Source organism: Vipera ursinii, assembly GCF_947247035.1.
Source record: "Vipera ursinii genome assembly, chromosome: 3".
Lineage (NCBI taxonomy): Eukaryota > Metazoa > Chordata > Lepidosauria > Squamata > Viperidae > Vipera > Vipera ursinii.
The window spans coordinates 189,803,807-189,824,151 of NC_139516.1; the positions used below are offsets into that span (position 1 = coordinate 189,803,807).

The 20,345-nt window shown below is 36.9% G+C and overlaps 1 protein-coding gene across 2 annotated transcripts in view; it reads left to right on the top strand.

The window, feature by feature from the left end:
• The window catches only part of VPS13B (vacuolar protein sorting 13 homolog B), a 354,177-nt gene that overhangs the window by 131,062 nt on the left and 202,770 nt on the right, over window positions 1–20,345 (top strand). For both annotated transcript variants that reach the window (XM_083358950.1, XM_083358949.1), the window contains exons 21-24: window positions 9,083–9,224; window positions 10,769–10,899; window positions 14,654–14,888; window positions 16,650–16,870. In XM_083358950.1, coding sequence (XP_083215076.1) covers window positions 9,083–9,224; window positions 10,769–10,899; window positions 14,654–14,888; window positions 16,650–16,870 — 729 coding nt within the window. The remainder of the gene's footprint in view (window positions 1–9,082; window positions 9,225–10,768; window positions 10,900–14,653; window positions 14,889–16,649; window positions 16,871–20,345) is intronic.

Consider the following 20,345-nt stretch of genomic DNA (forward strand, 5'->3'; position numbering starts at 1 on the left):
CACTGAGCCCTGACAGCCCTGCAGCTCCAGCCGTCTCTCGCTCAGGTTTGTGCAGTGCTGCCACCGGTTCAGCTCATTGCCCTCCCCCGCTAATTTTCTAGGATGGCCGCGTACCACCTGCCAGGTGCCAATGTACCACAGGTGGTACCCGTACCACTGGTTGAAAAGCCCTGGACTAGAAGACCTCCAAGGTCCCTTCCAGCACTATTCAGTTCTAGTGCATTATCTATTAATCAAATTAAGGCTTTGTAAATAAATAATGTAGTGATTGAATAAGTTGGTGTTTTTGAGTTTTCTTTCTAAGATATATTTTTATAACATTTGTGAAAAATAATATTTACTGGTAAAAATTTCAGTAGATCTTTTTTTACATTTTGGCATTTTTCTCAATGCCGTAGCAATTAACATTTATACATGAAGTATAGATGAGAGAAATAGACATGAGGGACAATATATGTGAAAGGAAACCAAAAGCATTGACATCTGAAACCTCCCTATGTCACCTCAGCTTTAACATCAAGTTTATTTATTTATTTATTTATTTATTAGTTTTTATAAACCGCCCTTCTCCCGAGGGACTCGGGGCGGTGTACAGAGGAAGGAAGGTATACAGATGAACAATAAAAAGTAATAAAAACAATAGTGACAACAAACTGGGACCCCAATTAACGCTATCATGCCAGGCCGGACTGCTGGAACAGGAAAGTTTTTAAGTCGCGACGGAAGGTACGGAGGTCGGGGGCCATCCGGATTTCGGTTGGTAAACTGTTCCAGAGGGCCGGCGCACCCACTGAGAATGCCCTCCCCCTGGGGGCCACCAGCCGACATTCCTTGAGCGGTGGCACCCTGAGGAGGCCCTCTCTGTGGGAGCGCACAGGACGGTGGGGTGCTGACATCGGCAGAAGGTGCTCCCGTAGGTAGTCCGGACCCATGCCATGTAGGGCTTTGTATGTCATTGTTAGCACCTTGAACTTCACTCGGAAGGCAACCGGAAGCCAGTGCAGCGCACGGAGGAGAGGTGTGATATGGGAGTATCGGGAGGCTCCCAAGAGTGTCCGTGCCGCCGCACTTTGCACCAGCTGAAGCTTCCGAGTGGATCTCAAGGGCAGCCCCATGTAGAGAGCGTTACAATAGTCTAGGCGAGAGGTCACAAGGGCATGGGTGACTGTACGTAAGGAATCCAGGTCTAGATAAGGCCGTAGTTGGCGAACTAGTCGAACCCGGGAGAAGGCCCCCTTGGTCACAGCTCCTATGTGGTCTTCTAGGGAGAGCTGCGAGTCTAGGAGGACACCCAGGTTGCGGGCCCTATCAACAGGGGGTAGTAACATGTCCCCGATGTTAAGCAATGGGACATTCTGAATATCCTGGTTTGCCGGAACGTACAGCCATTCAGTCTTGTCCGGGTTCAGTTGAAGCCTGTTCCTCCCCATCCATTCCCGGACCGCTTTCAGGCAGCGGGACATCACGTCTAGGGCATCACTGATATTGTTATTGTTATTGTTATTATAGATTTGCCATCAAATTGAAAAAATCCAGAAGTCTAAAATACAAACCTCCTGAAAAGCTTCAGTTACAGTATTAATTAAGTAACTAGCAAGTGTATATATTCTAGCATCATATTTGTCAGCATCAATAGTATTAAAAAGTAGGTAACTGACTTGCTAGTTATAAATAGGCACAACTTGAATAATTTGAAAGATGTCTTTGTTTGAAATATGATCATGATTGAAGATAGAAGCACATAACTAGACTTCACTTATTTTTAGAAAGATATCTTCAAAAGCCTTTTAACTTTGAAAGTTTGGAAAATAATGCCATAAAGAAATGATGAAAAGCTTGTAAAGCGTGTAAAACTGGCTAGAATCCACTCAATTTTAATATATGGTATGTTAGATAGGGGACGCGGTGGCTCAGTGGGTTAGGATGCTGAGCTTGTCGATCTGAAGGTCGGCAGTTTGGCGGGTTGAATCCTGAGTGCCGCGTAACAGAGTGAGCGCCTGTTACTCGTCCCAGCTTCTGCCAACCTAGCAGTTCTAAAGCACGTAAAAATGCAAGTAGAAAAATAGGGACCACTGGGAAGGTAACAGCATTCCGTGCGCCTTTGGCGTCTAGTCATGCCGGCCACATGACCACGGAGACGTCCTTGGACAAGCGCTGGCTCTTTGGCTTTGAAATGGAGATGAGCACCGGCCCCTAGAGTTGGAAACGACTAGCACGCGTGTGCGGGGGAACCTTTACCTTTACCTTTTATGTTAGATAGATTTCTTAGAATATGCTTGTGATGAGATTGCATTTTTTAAGTAGTTCCAAAAGAAATTCATGGAACAAATTGTAAAGCAGGTACTTGTCTAAAAATAGTTCTAAAAATATCAGTTTTTGCATTACTTAAAGTAAAGTTACCTTCTGTATCATACGCTTTAAATGTTCCATGTCTGTGTTTGGTAGATTTGCCAGAAAAATTCTTAAAAGTTTTGAGAGAGAGATCTTTAGCATATATAGTTTTGGGATAGAGTTTTGATCATTTATAATATAACATTGCTTATTACTGTTATAGCTATTTCTTTATCAATAAGATCAAAACTTTTAAATGTTATTATTAAGCTATTTTTTATTTTTTTATTTTTAATTCCATTTATATCCCGCCCTTCTCCGAAGACTCAGGGCGGCTTACAAGCTTTACTCTTACAGATTTAGTAAAGTTAAAAATAGCAGTGCTTTTCTCCTACTCAAAACTTGTTATAAACATGGAATGTTGAAGGAAAGGTCTTCAACATTATGCATTTTTAATGTAATATGAGTTTAAAATGAGTTTTAAAATCATAGCATAATGCACTACATTTGTGCTTTTCCTACTACACAGAAAATCCAGGGTGGATTATGGCGGCTGTTACTTATTTGAGCAAAGTTCCTGTTGTGACTATGTGGTTAGTGTTATAGGGGAAAAAGAGGATGTTTTCTTATATTTGCAGTTGGCTTCTGCGAGTGTCTAAACATTTCTTTTTATTTCGAATGGTGAACAATGTTGACATTTACTGAAAAACAATATAAAACCATGGCAAGGCTTTTGAATGCCTGCATAAATTTACATAATGTCTTCTGACTCTCTTTATTGGGTTGTAGTAAAATATGGTATTTATTTCCTTTTTTAAAAAGTGTCCTGAAATTTAGAGTTATATATAATACTAATCTACAAATTGTAGAATAATGGCCTAGTTACTCTTTATTGATTTATTCACAGTTTAGCTCTTTTTTTCCCCAAAGAATCATGTGAAAGGTATTTCTGTAGAGAAAGCTGGTTAGATGATCATTCATCATGAACGTAAATGGGATCATTTAAGATCCTGTAATCAATGCTAGATAACAGAGAAGATGGTACTGTTGTCATATTATTTCAGTGGGAAATTGAACTTTATCTGGTGCTTTTCAAAGAACCTATGTCGTTCAGAATTATAGAAGATTACTGATAAATATTTATTAATGTATATGCTGCTCATATAAATTAATAAATGATCAGGTGACCGGGTGGCTTACATCATCATAAAAGCAAAAATATAAAATTTTACAATCATTAAAATTTTAAATTTTAAAAGTTAACAAAAATAAAATAAATTAGGAACTAAAGAAGTGGAGGAGGGATCTTCTTCCTGGTCCACTAACCACCTCTAGTGTGGAACACCTCTCCCAATCAGGGCCCAAAGCAAAAAACAGAGCTAAGTTTGGAAAATGTAAGTAATTTGAGACTTACATAATAATACTGGCAAGACTAATGTAATGTAAATGAAAGCTTCTTTAATAGTACAAAAAATATATATGCTGTTTTAGAAAAGCTGGAAGAGATTTTGGAACTTACTGCATGGTGTCCTTTGATCAATTCATTGTAGATACTTGAAAAATGAGGGTGTTGTTTTGTTTTGCCCCTGCTTCACAGGAACATGCCCATCTCATAGACCAGACATGTCAAACACAAGGCCTGGGGGCCAGATCCGGCCCGCGAAGTGGTTTCATGTGGCCCGCGAAGCCATCCTGGAAACAGTGAGGGAACGGCCCCAGCTGCCTTGGCTCCGGCCCAGGCCATCAGGAGCCAATGTACAATTTTGTGGTGGTCATCTATGCTAAAATACATTCAGTCTTAGCTCCATCTGGAAACAGTGAGGGACTGGCCCCTGCCGCATCAGCCCCGCCCCCTCGGTGCATGCTAGGGAGATATCACCCTTTGTGAGGAATGAAGAAATGCACCATCGCCTGGAAGTGGCTAGCACATGGCCCTGCCTACTTCGGGCAGGCTAGGGACTGGGCAGCGCTGTGTTTCTCTTCAGATTTGTGCCACCCGACTCAGCCTCTTGGTGCTGTGAGGAGAGGGCCATGTGCTGGCCACTTCCAGGCGATTTCTTCATTCCTCATGAAGGATGACACTTCCCCAGCTGCGTTTCTTGCCTGTTTTTCTCCCTCCCTCATCTCAAATATTTTCCCATCACTCTGTTCTAAGGAAGGAAGGAGAGGGAGGGTCTGAGGGAAGTCCTGCCTTAGTCCTTCCCTGCTGCCCTTTCACCATCCCCTTGCCCCTTCCTCCTGGCCTAACCTGAGTGGTCTCCCATCCTATTGCTAAGGAAGCTTTGGATACAAAGCCAGGTCTCTTCAAATGGAGAGGAAGTGGGCCTCCCTCTTGACGTTGCCCTCATACCCATCATGAGCAACCTGGCTAAGGAGAGCAAGCACAGCAGCTGGGCACACCCTTGGGGAAGTGGGGGTGGGCTTAGTGTTGCGGGTGCTTGAGGGCTAGGCTGGGCATTTGACCTCCACACCACTGTCCAGCCTCCCCCCCTGCATGTCCTGAGAGGAACAGTGAGGCTCCTCCAGTGGACCATACCTTGGCACTTGCCCCAGTCCCATCTCCTTCTGCCAGAGACCCTCAGATTTGTCCCACTCCTGCCCAGGCCCCCATAGGCACCATTGACGTGAACAATGTAGAGCTGGCCATGCCCACCTAGTAGGTCACACACACACTCCAGCCATACCCACCCAGTAGGCCATTATTTATTTATTTATTTATTGATGCGATTTATATCCCGCCCTATCTCCCGAAGGACTCAGGGCGGCTAACAACAAAACATATAATAAGTACATAAATCAAGATAAAATGAAATTGAGAACATCAGTGCAATAAAAAATTAGAGAATTTAAAAATGAATTAAAGCTACCTGACGCCATCTCAGGATTGGCGGTCGAATTTCCAAAACTTATGGTACTGGGAGACTTTAATCTACCTTCCCTGGGCAGTGCATCAGAAGTGGCCCGAGAGTTCATGGCCTCCATGACGGCCATGGACCTGACTCAAATTACTCAGGACCCAACTCACGAGGGAGGGCCCACCCTGGCCCCACCCACTCAGCCCCTCAAGGGTAACCGCAATGCTGATGCGGCCCTCAATGAAATTGAGTTTGACACCCCTGTCATAGACGGTCTACTGAGTCCTCTGAAAAAACTTTTCAGGTTTTGTAGTAAGATAGCTAAAAAAAGGAGCAAATGAGAATATTTTACATCTTAACCTATTTCCTATTAGTCTCTGATACGTATTTCATTTTCCCATCTGTTTTCTTTATGTTTACAATACAGTATTGTCTTTTTGATTAAGAGGTTTTTAGAAAATCTAGTTTTGTTCCACTCCTTGATGCCCACAAGATGAGAATAAAGATTTCTTGGTAGCATGTAAAAATCCTTTTAGAAAGATGATGTGAACTTGGTTGCGCTGTCCATATCTTTGCTAACAGTGAGTGATTTGTCTGTTCTGGAGCTGGTTTTCAACCCAATGCTTGATTCTAGGATGAGAATTAGTATTGCTGTTATAAGTTAGGTAAAAGCTAAAACAAAACATTTACCATGGGTATTTCTTTTCTGTGTTGCTTATATTCTAATCCTAGTTACCTTTAGGCGCGATAGGTGGCATTCAAGACAAACAAACATAATTTCTTTCAGATAATTCATTCATTGCGCTCTTTATTTCTTACAGATATATTTTTATTGCACTTCATATTTTTCCTTTAGTTCTATTTTCCATGTTTTTGTGGATGACTATATAAGTATATAAATTATGTAATCATAAGTTTAAACTCACTAAAGCTTGCTAGAATTTAACTGCAGCAGTTTGATTCCTGTTTCAGAGTAAAATAACTATGTGATGATCTTCCAGAATCATGAAAATCCCATTTCTAAGACATGAATGATTGGGTTGAAACATCCGGGGTCTAGATTCTACATTTGTGAAGGATTCTTCATTTAGGAAGGAAATAAAAAGAAGAGGATGCATTTGTATTCTAGTGTATTTTATATTTAAATTTCCGTAGCATTTTATATGTTTGCACAGATAAAAAGAGAGAGTTACCAATTTCTATTTATTGCTGATAAAGATCCCTCTTCTGCCCATGAACCATACATTCCTCAAATAATAATAACTGAGAAATCATCAAATGATTCAGAGTGCAGTTTGTGTCAAAGAGGCAGAAAAAATAGTAGATCATTAAGATCAAGAAGATCGCACAAACTGATTATAAATAATGACACAACACTCTCACCTTTTGTGTGAACATAGAATTGGAAAAAAAAGTAGAGAATGAGCATGTTAAAATATTGTGGGATTTCCAAATACAAGCCCATAAGTCTTGGCTCATAATGCACCAGATTTAATTGTGGTTAAAAAGAAGAAAGTGTAAATGATTGATTATTGGCACACTGGGTGCCATATCAAAAACACTTAGGCAGCATTTACAAAATCTGCACACTGATAAAATTTCCATCTACTACCCTGACAGGGGTCCCCAACCACTGGTCCATGGTCCAGCCCCAGGCTGCAGCATGCCAGCAACCAGGCTGCACAAAGAAGTAGGCAGCACATAAAACCACACTGCCTCCGGTCCACAGAAAAATCTTTTTCCATGGAACTGGTCCCTGGTGCCCAAAAGGTTGGGGGCCGCTGGATTATGACACCCTGGGTTTTTAGGAAGAGTTGAATGCATATGAATCCCAACCCTTCCTACAGAACTGGCAGTTGTGCTTTCACATTTTTATAATAATAATAATAATTAATAATAATAATAATAATAATAATAATAATAATAATAATAATAATAATAATAATAATAATAATATAGTAGTAGTAATAATAACAACAACAACCTATTATCAACATACAATTAATAGTATATTATTAGTAATAAATATATAATAATAATGAAAATAACAATGATAATAATAAAACATCTTGAAGAATGTTTCTATTATGGAAAAACAAGGGGAACAGAACTGTGGGCTTATAACACATAGGGTTACCACAACATTAAAATTGTTTTCTGGAATTCTAGCAAGACTAATATGTGCTAATTTTCAGTAGAACAAAATGGGACTTGCTGAATTCACATGGCATAAGATCAGTTACTTATTGAAAAAAAATTATTATTAAAAGATTTTTTATGGCCTAAATAGATTATACAAAGGCTTGTAAGTCATTTCTCATAGCTGGATTCGGAAACACTTGGAAATGTTTGGAATAAACTTAAATATTAACAGATTTTTGGATGTTATTTGCTTCCTGGGAAACCACCCTTACAGAATATAGGAGAAATTTGGAAGAAGCAAGAATAAAACCAGGTCTGTTTCAAAGTAACACATTGTCACCATTTTTCTTTGTAGAAGCAGTGATTCAACTTACAAGTATTCTGAACAGAATCAGTTATAAGTAAAAATTCACTAACAAAGCTCTCCAAATAAGCCATTTTCTTTATAGAGATAACCTAAAACTATTCCAAATCAGAATCTACAATTGAGTCTCTTGTCAGGTATTAGTCTGTATATTTAATAAAGATACAAGAATGAAATTTGGACAGGATAAAGGTGCAATTTGGCAAAGAAAGAAGGTAAGATTACAGGAGAAAATGGGTTACACCTAATGAATGGAATGGTCATTAGGCACCAGGCACCTGAAGAAGGATACAAATATTTAGAATTAAACGAAGCTTCTGATTAATTGCACAGTCAAGTTAAAACACAGATAATTTCAGTTATTTCAAACAATTTTGGGGGCTTTTTTTTAACAAAAACTAAACTAAATGTTGGAAATATTGCTAAAACAATAAACACTTGGGCAGTCACTGTAATTAAATATACTGCAGGAGTAATTGATTGGCTTCAAGCCAAATTGAACAATCTTGATCAGTAAAACAACAAAATTAATGACCATAAATCATGCACTTCACCTAAGAAGTGACATACATAGATTATATGTATTCAGAATTAGAGGTGGTAGAGGACTATTGCAAGTAAAACAAACTGTGGAATAAGAAAAATATAGTCTGAATGATTACATCTGGAAAAGAAAATAGACTGTGCTTATAGAACTTTACAAGGAAAGCCTCCCGAAGTAACACGAAAGAGCTAAAGTAGAATACAAGAGTAAGATAATTCAAAATCGGATTAACATCTGGTAAAACAAACCACTCCATGGTGAATGTTTGTATGAGACTGAAGGAAAAGTGAATCAAAATCTAACATGGTTCTAGTTGAAATCTGTCAATTTAAAAAGGAAATCAAGGGAAGAATGCAAAGGCAAAATATGGTGAGATGGCTGCATATAAATTTAATAATTAATTAATTAATTAATTAATTAATTGAATGGGCTCTCTTGAAGGCTACTGCTGGATTACTTACTTACTTACTGAACAGTGAACTCCAGATGTCCATTCTGCAACATTTTGTTGTAAGCAATATCCGAATCTGTACTTCATTTTTAAAGGAAGAAATCAATTTCTTTTATTAGGTTTACTGATCTATTTTTGCCTGTATGAAAAAGTAGGTTTGGTGCAATATACCTGGCCAGATAAGAGTACTGCTGATAGAAATATTTGCTGAATAAATACTTGTTTCCATTTTTTGATCCAGTTTCTAGGCATGGAGGATTATTGGAACAACAGTAATTTATCAATGAACTCTGTGAAAAGAGGAAGGGAGGGCTGCATTTAATTTTGCTTGCCCTGCAATTCTACTGAATTACTCATTGTGTTTCTCTTTCCCTCCTTTTTTTTTATTCTGATAGGCTGGATCTGTCTCTCTTGGGACACCCGTCACAAGGAAAAAAGATGATGAGATGTCAGTTGGGAGCACACCATTGATTAAGCATCAGTCAAATCAGGCTTCTGAATATGCCAGTAGCCCTGTAAAAACAAAAACTGTAACAGGTGTGTCTGCTTTAATTCAGTTTGGAATTATTTATATAATTTTACAATTTAAATGGTAAGAATTTCAGTGTCAATCTAGGTTAAATTTACTAGAAGATTACTTCATTTTTTTCTAATTACCATCCAGTTTTGTAACCAATTAAGCTTTTTAAAAAATACATACAATAATTATCACATCAAGTTGGTAGTGCTGAAGTGATACCTCAGTCCAGGGAGAGAAGCATGTGAAAGAGATTCAGAGCAACTCCATCTTAATTGTACTAGATATAATTAAATCAGAAAATTGCTTTGATAAGTTTTTTAAATTCTGCCCCCGTATCCTACCAACAATGAATATCTTTCTAGAAATCCAAGTGGTTCTGATTTCTTGAGATAGGCACACTTGCAGGGCTTGTAATCAACTTTGAAGGCCTCTCAAAGCAGTTCTCCCACTCAAGGTATACCTAATGTTTTGAAGGCTTTGAGTCTTCTCTCATGCTTCCTCCCTCCTTTAGACTGGCTCTTTTGCAATGGACCTGTTTCCTTCTCTGCTTTCCCAGAGTCTGTTATACTTTTCCTTACCTATGAGATATGTTGCTAGATCCTTACTGATTTGTGGGAAATAACTCCATAGAAAAAGGCAAGGAGACTTTAGAAAAGATCGTAGTTTGTAATGGATAAAAAGGATTGCCTTGAAGGATATAGAAAAGATACACTACCAAGACAATGATCAGATAAACAGAACTTGAGCCCAGACCAAGAAAATAATTAGCAAAAAGATCTCAGACAAGAGGGAGGAAAGGTAACAGGGTTCCATTATTATTAGCCAGCATGTATTAGCTGTTCTAATAAAAGTAGCTTAAATCTTCAAGGTGCCTATTTTCTTAGTCAGTTCAACCTGACATCTTTGTCAGGGTTCAAACCTACCGTATCCAAAATCGAAGATAATCAGGAAGCAAGCACTCTTAAAAATGATAATGTATTTGAACTATGCAGCAATAGCTTCCCTTAATAAAATCAGTAAAATAGTTTGATAAAGGACAATGGAGTTCTGCTTCCTTAAGACCTATAAAGCCCTCAGTATTATAAGACACAATGTGTGGAACAAATATTTATGAATTACCAAGATTAACATTATACGATTTGGTGTTTTTTTTTTGTTTAAGGAAATATCTTTTTCCAGGGATAACCCCAAATCTATACTGATAGGTAACTAATTTTCTTTCTTTGCTTTTGTATCTTAATTCCTACTGTCTCTCTATTTTTCTTCTAAAAGTCCAAAGAAAGATCTCCTTTTAGATATTCCATTCATGAAGTAAATTTATGAGGAATGGGCTGTGAGCCAAGCAAATCATGATCAAAAGATCAGTAAGAGAACAGAGTTTTAGAACTTAAGGACATTTGTAAGCTCCAAATTTGGAGTATAAAGGAGCTTATTAATGCTGGTGAACTCTAAAACTAGGATTCAGTTATAACTAATTTTGGTTTTACTGGGATTATTAGGTATATAGTAACATGTACTCCATTTAGCAAGCTATTTGGTCTTTCCTTTATTTTTTTTAAAGAATCACGACCATTGTCAGTACCAGTGAAAGCCATGCTTAATTCAGCTGAAATGTGCAGCAAAAGTTCTGAGGAAAGAATGAAAGAATTCATTAGTGTGGTATGGAATGCAGTTAAGTGCCTTACCCTTCAGGTAAGAAATTGTGGATGGGAAATGAAAGAAAAGAATATTTTGATGTACTTTTAGAATCTTCTGTTATTTTGAAATTTCTGTAAAATAAGTTCCCCTTTTAAGGTTATATGGGGAATAATGAAGCCAAATTTCATTTGACCAAAATGGAATGATGAAGCCAAATTAATTAAACTTTTCAAGGTAAGTAAGCATTGGGTTAGATACCTGTATGTTCTATTGTCTATAGTCAGGTGTAACAAAAACAATGCTAGAGTGCAAGCTTTCCATAATAGAGTTCTTTAAATTATTTATATAGCATCTCAGAGCAGTTTGTCTACTTAGACTGTATTTAATCCACTGCAATGCACTCTGTTTGGGGATACCTTGAAGACCATTTGGGAACTTTAGTTAACTGCCTATAAGTTTCCAAGTATAGTTCAAAAACTTATGAAGCCTAAAGGTCATGTAAATGCAAGGGACATTAATGTTTTCCTTATGTCAAGGGTTGACTTCTCCAAACAAGCTATAATATAACTTAATACTCCATTAATACTACAGTTTCCAAAATCAGTTTAGTCTACTTATTACTACAAATGTTCTTTCTTCTTTTTGAAATTTTTGTTGATGACACAATTGGCACAATTTTAAGAAAGTGTGCTTATTGATGGAAAAGACAAAACATGCTTTATCTTCATTATGTGATAGATTTTGCTATTTTTATTGGTCTTTCATTATAGACTGCTGGATAGAGAGTATGTTCTTTACATAATCAAAATAGGGGAAGAATCTATTTCAAGAAATGGTAACACTTGTATGTTAAAAACAAGCAATTATGTTCAGTATTGGCAAAATAATACGTTGCTACCAAAACTGAAATTCAATCCTTGAAACAGAAAAGATGTTACCATGGAAAAATAAAGTAACACTTAGTGCAGCTGTGATGCCTTAATGAATAGAAGCTTTTTTAAAAAAAATCATTTGTATATGGTATGGCTTAGTGGATCTCAACCAGATGGTTTCCTTGAACAGGATCTGACCTTCATCTTGAGGATTTCTTACTGGGAAATTATTTCATTTTCTCTCCTTTTATTTGTCAGTTCTTTACATTAATGTAAAATTTACTGTTGTAGACTTATATTGTTATATAAATCAGTCACATTTTATCTTAAGTTTACAGTATTAAACATGTAGTTTAATAGTGGTTTTCAAAGTGTAAAAACAATATAATATATGTAATATATTGCATTAATGTAAGCTAAGGATACAGGAATTTGGAGATAGTTTAACATTATACTTATCAGTAAAGATATCAGTGGCACCTTCTCATTTTTTAATGCAACAACTTATAAGATTTTTGGTTGCATTTTTTCTCTCTGCTACTATTATATGCCAAAGGGTAAGTTCACCTTCATTTGGTGGTGGTAAAAGGAAAGTTTTATGTACATTTTTGTATATGCATGCAGCTATATAAGCAAAGGTATTGTCTTGTACATTAAAAATTGATCATATGTGACCTCAGCAGATATTGTATATATTCATGCTTATAGAGGATTGCATATGCAATTAGTTCATTTTCAGACAGTAATTTCATAAGAACATAGAAGTAATATCTAGTTGAAATATGATTCTTATTTTAAATGTTAGTATCTAAGTTAATCAAAGGATTTAAAACTTACTCAAGGTGACCAGCTCTACAAATATTTGTCTTCTGAACATATATACCTACTTTCTTGGCTTCTTCTTGAGTTATTTTCAGATAAGAAATAGAATTAGACTCCTGAGCACAGGTCTGAGAACAAGGATAGTAATACCCACATCCCCATTTTCACACTCAAAGAAAAGGGAATAATGTGAATGTAAGAATTGCTACACAGGAGCAGCTCATAATATATCTGGCTAAGATTCTTTTTCTTATAAGGCAAACAAAGCTCGTGACCACTGCAGCATATGGACAACTAAAGAAAATGTAGATAGCATAACTAATACCTTTCTAGAACTTTTCTATTTAGAGAAGTATAACAAAACCTGAGCACATGCAGGAGTTAGTTCCAGCTAGTGTCAGCATTGCAAAGCTCAACTGAAAGCATCCTTTTTTTAATTTGACTGATTTGATGGATGGTCACTGAAGAAAACCAAGTTTCCCACCCAGCACTGGGGTGAATTTCAGTATTCTCCATCATTTTTTTCCTTACTCTATGGATAACAGTATTAATGATATAATGGAAAAGAGAGTGAATAACATCTGCATTTTCATATATTAGAATTAGAAAGTTGCTAGGATGTAAAGAAGTAAAATCAGAGGAAGTGAGCAGTATCCATTAGCTGTAGCTGAACTCATGTGGCTAAACTGTCTTAATCTAATGCAATTTAATCTCAAACTCCAATTTATTATTTCATATACCGTATAAAATTTTCCATTTTTTGGTATATAAACTTGAGGAAAAGCTAATAAAGCAACCTCACTGCTAAAAATTATAGAGAACTTAATAGAGAAAACGGGGGTGGGGAGGGTCTCAGATGAATTGGATTTTTTTCCTTTTAACCAAATTACCCACTTAGTAGGGATGCTGATGTCACATCCTATGAACAGCTTTGGCTGTAGATTAGGTATCCACAAACTCCCCTTGTCAAGTCTAGTATGGATTTTGACCACCTCAGGATCCCTAGGTCAATCCTTGCACTTGGGTTAAGCTAAAAAATTTGGTCCATCTCACTTATAGCTCTCCTATATCAGCTTTTCTTTCTAAAGTACTAACATCAATTATCTGTAATTCTTTATTCAGTTTTTACTTATCTGTAATATATTAACCTGTCAAACAAACCTGAAATAGAATTATCTAGATCATGTTTATCATATACTTAAATTATTTAGTGCTCAATGCTCTATATTCAGGTATCAGCATTATGAGGACAAGAGAAGTTTTTTTAGGGGTGTGTTGTAACTTATTCTTTATGAATTTTGTCTTAACAATGGTTAAGTCTGTAGCAGGTACTTTGTTTGAGTTCTACGTGTGTTGATATGTCAATTCCTGAATGGAAATATTATTTTTAAAGATGGCATACACATTTTCTATTCTAAAGGTTGACTTCCTAGATACTTTCAGTTCTTTCTTCTCTAAGAGGAAAGCTGGAAGCATTCTGGTTTTAGGGGTTGTTGTTTTTTTAAATCTAAACATGCCCTAAATTGCCCAGGAGATTATGTTGGTTATCGCATTCCATGTGCACATAGCTACAAAACACAAACAGTGCTTAGCTGTATGCGGTTTTGGCAATAATGAGAATATTTGGCAATGTAACAAAGGTGGTATTTCAGCTGCATTTCTTGAGAATGATGCAGTCTTCATAATACACGTCATTCTCTGTGAACTTCAAAGAAATGGAAAAATTGTCACTAAAAGAAGCAAGATTTGAGTCAGTTCTGATATCTTAGTTTATGCTATCAGAAGCTAACAAACTACAAATGGATTTTTGTTACTGTTAAATTTTCCAAATCAATCATCTTCCTTAGTAAAAGATGTGTGAAAAGGCAGATAGGCATGTTTTTCTGCCAGTTTTCCTGAATAAATCAATAGGACTTTTCTTAGGTATTGACTGAGAAACACATGCACATGCACACACACACAAAAATTACAAATTACAAAAATACAGATCACTTGGTGTGGTTATTTTTTTATTATTTAAACATGAAAAATATCTAGTAACCAATTTTGATGCTTGTTATACTATGAACCTTAGATCTAGGGCCACAGTAAGTATGTTGTTGTTTTTTTTCCAGCTGGAAGTGCAGTCATGCTGTGTGTTCATTCCCAATGACAGCCTGCCATCTCCCAGTACTATTGTATCTGGTGATATTCCTGGCACTGTCCGTAGTTGGTACCATGGGCAGACTAATATGCCTGGAACTCTTGTCATTTGCTTACCCCTTCTAAAGATTATGAGTGCAGGGCACAAGTACATGGAACCCCTCCAAGAGATTCCCTTTGTTGTGTCAAGACCAATACTTGAAGAAGGTAAGAGACAACAAATTCCAAAAGAACGAGTGTTATAATGAGGTACTATTTTCTAAGATGAATTTTGTAGCTTGATATCAACATTCTTCCTTAATCTTTTCAAAATGCTTCATTCTTTTTAAAATGCTCGATCAACTATTTTCTATTACTTCTTTTTTAAACATTTTCTTCATTTTTCAAACACTCTTTGCATGAGACAAGAATTAAATAAAGGAAAATATTTATAGCTTGAGGTTGAAATAGGTGTTATCTGAGGTTGTTTGTTTTCTTGCAGACGTTTCATTATTGAAACTAGGTAACATCATCAGTGTTCAGCACTTTGGTAATGAAATGTCTGTAAGCTTAAGCCTGATATCTTATGAGTGGATCATATTTAACTATATTTGTGAATAACAAATATTTTCATCTCCAGCTAAACCCAGTGATTCCCCATGGGATAAAAACATGCATACCTAGTTAAATGTAACATAATACTTTTACTTCTAGTAAAGAAACTAAAGAATAATATTTGCCTGTATTATTATGTAAAGACAATTTTCTTCCCCTGATGTAGGACATAAAGTGAAGTAAGTAAAAAAGGCAACAGGGAATGCCAAGAAAGAGGCAAATAGATTTGTAGCTTTACTATAAGATGGTGACATTTGTCGAATATTATTTATCAGTAGAAGAACTCTGTGTAGCTCAGAATTGAACTGTGGGGTCCTTGGTGCTCTCTGAGCTTGATTGTTTTAGTTGCATGGATGATGTTACCTAGTTGGGTAATGAAATGCCTGCAAGAAAACAACCATTTTCAGAGAGCACCAAGGACTCCACTAGTATTAATCTAGAAAATAGTCTTCAGTCTAATTAAATAGGAAAAGATATTTAGGTATTCTTTCATTCATTCATTCATTCATTCATTTAGTAACGGAGATACAGCAATAATAGCAATCGTAGTGTTTTTTTCATTGCATTTGCATCAATTTCCTAATTGGAACATTTCTTCAAAACAAAATACATTGTTTTTAACAAAGCATCTTTTATCTAAGCATCTTTTTGCTCCCACACATACAAACCAAGAGTCATCATATCACAGCTCTCCTGTAGCAGAATTGAATTATCCCAGAATATCATGCCTTCTCTCAGAGTCTTATGAACATAGTTGCTGTCCTTACCTCCCATAGCTAAACAAAAGAGCATTAGGAAAACAGAAGATATTACTTTTCTCTTTTATTTCTTTTACATGAAAGCTGGTGACAACACTGTTACCTTAGTAATGTGTTACTCAAAGTAATATTTAAGATATTTTTGTCTGTTTCTGAATCCCAGTAATTAACACTATCTCTTCTAACAAAAGATAAACATCAAAGGGCATGATCCAGAAAAGCCAAATTAATATTAAATCTCTTATAGAGACTAGGTTTAAATCTTCCATTGAAACAGTAATTTAAAATTGTTCAGTTTGGGCAACATTAAACTCAATATCAACAACAATACAATGTAGGTAGATGCAAAACAAAGAATATAAATGTGCATATTCATGATGTGTGCAATGTATGATATGTTTTATATCTGTGAAGAAAATTAACACTTCTGTGTTACATAACATAGAATGTGATCTTGAATAGTATCACTAAATACTGGAACTAGATTTCTATTAGTTTTGTGAAGGAATAATCCAGAAATATTTTACTTAGTTTTATATGAGGATAATCCACATTTGGAATGATTCCTTTATGTACATATTTTACTTTTGTTTTTGCTTTCCTTTTGATTAACAAGGAGATGCTTTTCCTTGGACAATCAGTCTGAATTATTTCAGCATCTATACGCTTCTGGGGCAGCAGTTGACCCTTAATATCATAGAACCTGTTGGCTGCACTTCTACTCTGGCAGTTACTTCACAAGTGTTGCCCACTGCAGGATCAGAATCCAGGCACTCATTTGTTGTATGTCTTCATGTTGACCTTGAATCGCTTGAAGTAAAATGCTCAAATCCTCAGGTTGGTACATTTAATTTATTGGAACAAATTAAAATTGCTTAATTTAAGTATTGTTCTGATTCTATAAGAATTGTGGTTTTTTCTTTTCTTTTTAAGCATCTTTCCTATAAAAACTAAGTCATCAAGATCAGGATACTTAGATTAAGATTTGCTTTGAAGCTCTTTCATGTTTCGTAATTTAGATTCATCTGTAATAGCTATAGCACATAAGTGCATCTTGGATTTGATGGAACGAAATCACTTGCAGATGTATTGTTAAATATTGAGGCCCTGCTTTGCTGTCAAAGTGGATACATTTGTTGAAATGAATTAATGTACTCTTTGTAGAAATTAACAAAGGTACCTGATCTCATTAAGCATCAAATTATTTCAACTAAAGTAAAAATACCTTCTATGAGGGTAATAGAAAATGACTTTATTTATATAAATATTTTCTTTCTTCTTTTCCAACCAAGCAGTCACTCAACATGGTTAGCCATGAATCAAATATAAAAAACAAGTTTAAAATGTAAAGAATGCACAGAAATAAAATACCAGTGCCACTCAGTAATTACAAAAAGAAAAGGAATAAAAGTAGAAACAGTCCCTTAAATAAGGACAGAATACAAGATCAATCAATTTAAAAGCACATAAATCACAGAATCTGAAGGGTTGTGGAACAGCCAGCTGAATATTCTACAGCAATAAATATTATCATATGATGTTGGCTTTCTGTGGATCATTTTCCTTTGTGAAACATTTGTTGAATCTTGAAATCTGACAAATCTTCTGCTAGTAATTATTCCCAATGAAAAAGTGAGAAATATTGTAACAAATTCCGAAGGATTTTTTTTTAAAAAAAAAAGATATTACAGAAACTTGATTCAATGGATCTGTACCTGGTGTAGTGATAGGGTTACAAGATGTGATGACTTATTAATGTATATTTCTTCAGACCCTTGGAAAAGTGCTGCTGAATTTGTATTCTGTTTACAGCAATAAATACTTGTGCAATTCATAAGGAATCTATAAAATTTGAATAAGATAGAGGCTTTCTCTGCATTGTTAGTCTTATGGTTATAAGATAAGTTAATTAAGCTTGTTGTTGTTAGTTGCGAAGTCGTGTCCGACCCATCGCGACCCTATGGACAATGTTCCTCCAGGCTTTCCTGTCCTCTATCATCTTCTGGAGTCCATTTAAGCTCACGCCTACTGCTTCAGTGACTCCATCCAGCCACCTCATTCTCTGTCGTCCCCTTCTTCTATTGCCCTCAATCTTTCCCAGCATTAGGCTCTTCTCCAGTGAGTCCTTCCTCCTCATTAGGTGGCCAAAGTATTTGAGTTTTAGCTTCAGGATCTGGCCTTCTAAAGAGCAGTCAGGGTTGATCTCCTCTAGGACTGACCGGTTTGATCGCCTTGCAGTCCAAGGGACTCGCAGGAGTCTTCTCCAGCACCAGAGTTCAAAGGCCTCAATTCTTTTGCGCTCAGCCTTTCTTATGGTCCAACTTTCACTGCCATACATTGCAACTGGGAAAACCATAGCCTTGACTATACGCACTTTTGTTGACAGGGTGATGACTCTGCTTTTTAGTGTGCTGTCTAGATTTGCCATGGCTTTCCTCCCCAGGAGCAAGCGTCTTTTAATTTCTTGACTACAGTCCCCATCTGCAGTGATCTTGGAGCCCAGGAAAATAAAGTCTGTCACTACCTCCACTTCTTCCCCATCTATTTGCCAGGAATTGAGAGGGCCGGATGCCATGATCTTGGTTTTCTTAATGTTTAGTTTCAACCCAACTTTTGCACTCTCCTTCTTCACTCGCAACAAGAGACTCTTCAGTTCCTCTTCACTTTCTGCCATTAGAGTGGTATCATCTGCATATCTTAGGTTGTTGATATTTCTTCCAGCAATCTTAATTCCAACTTTTGACTCCTCTAGCCCTGCCTTTCTCATGATGTGCTCTGCATATAAGTTAAATAGGCAAGGCGACAGTATACAGCCTTGCCGGACACCTTTCCCAATTTGGAACCAATCAGTGGTTCCGTGTCCAGTTCTCACTGTTGCTTCTTGGCCCGCATATAGGTTTCTCAAGAGACAAATAAGATGTTCTGGTACTCCCATCTCTTTAAGAACTTGCCACAGTTTGTTATGATCCACACAATCAAAGGCTTTAGCATAGTCAATGAAGCAGAAGTAGATGTTTTTCTGGAACTCTCTAGCTTTCTCCATGATCCAGCGTATGTTGGCTATTTGATCTCTGGTTCCTCTGCCTCTTCGAAATCCTGCCTGTACTTCTGGTAGTTCTTGATCCACATACTGCTGGAGTCTAGCTTGTAGGATTTTAAGCATAACTTTACTAGCATGAGAAATGAGTGCAATGGTGCGATAGTTTGAACATTCTTTGGCACTGCCTTTCTTTGGAATTGGAATGTAAACTGATCTTTTCCAATCCTGTGGCCACTGTTGAGTTTTCCAAATTTGCTGGCAAATTGAGTGTAGCACTTTTACTGCATCGTCTTTTAAGATTTTGAATAGCTCAGCTGGAATACTGTCACCTCCACTAGCTTTGTTGTTGCTCAGCTTTTCTAAGGCCCACTTCACTTCACATTCTAGGATGTCTGGCTCGAGGTCAGTGACCACCTCAGTGTGATTATCAGGGACGTTAAGCTCATTCCTGTATAGTTCTTCTGTGTAATTTTGCCATCTCTTCTTAATCTCTTCTGCCTCTGTTAGGTCCCTGCCATTTTGGTCCTTTATCATGCCCATTTTTGCATTGAACGTTCCCTTCATCTCTCCAATTTTCTTGAAAAGATCTCTGGTCCTCCCGATTCTATTGTTTTCTTCTATTTCTTTGCACTGTTCATTTAAGAAGGCATTCTTATCTCTTCTAGCTATTCTCTGGAATTCTGCATTCAATTGGGCGTATCTTTCTTTTTCTCCCTTGCCTTTTGCTTCCCTCCTTTCCTCAGCTATTTGCAAAGCTTCCTCAGACAGCCATTTTGCTTTCTTGCATTTCTTTTTCTTTGGGATGGTTTTAGTTGCTACCTCTTGAACAATGTTGCGAACCTCTGTCCATAGTTCTTCAGGCACCCTGTCTATCAGATCTAATTCCTTAAATCTATTTGTCACCTCTACTGTATATTCCATGGGGATATGATTTAATTCATACCTGACTGGCCTGGTGCTTTTCCCTACTTTCTTCAGTTTAAGCCTAAACTTTGCAACAAGAAGCTCATGGTCTGAGCCACAGTCAGCTCCTGGTCTTGTTTTTACTGACTGTATAGAGCTTCTCCATCTTTGGCTGCAGAGCATATAGTCAATCTGATTTCTGTGTTGACCGTCTGGTGATGTCCATGTGTAGAGCCGTCTCTTGGGTTGTTGGAAAAGAGTGTTTGCTATGACCATCGTATTCTCTTGACAAAATTCTATCAGCCTGTGCCCTGCTTCATTTTGTACTCCAAGGCCAAACTTGCCTGTTATTCCGGTTATCTTTTGGCT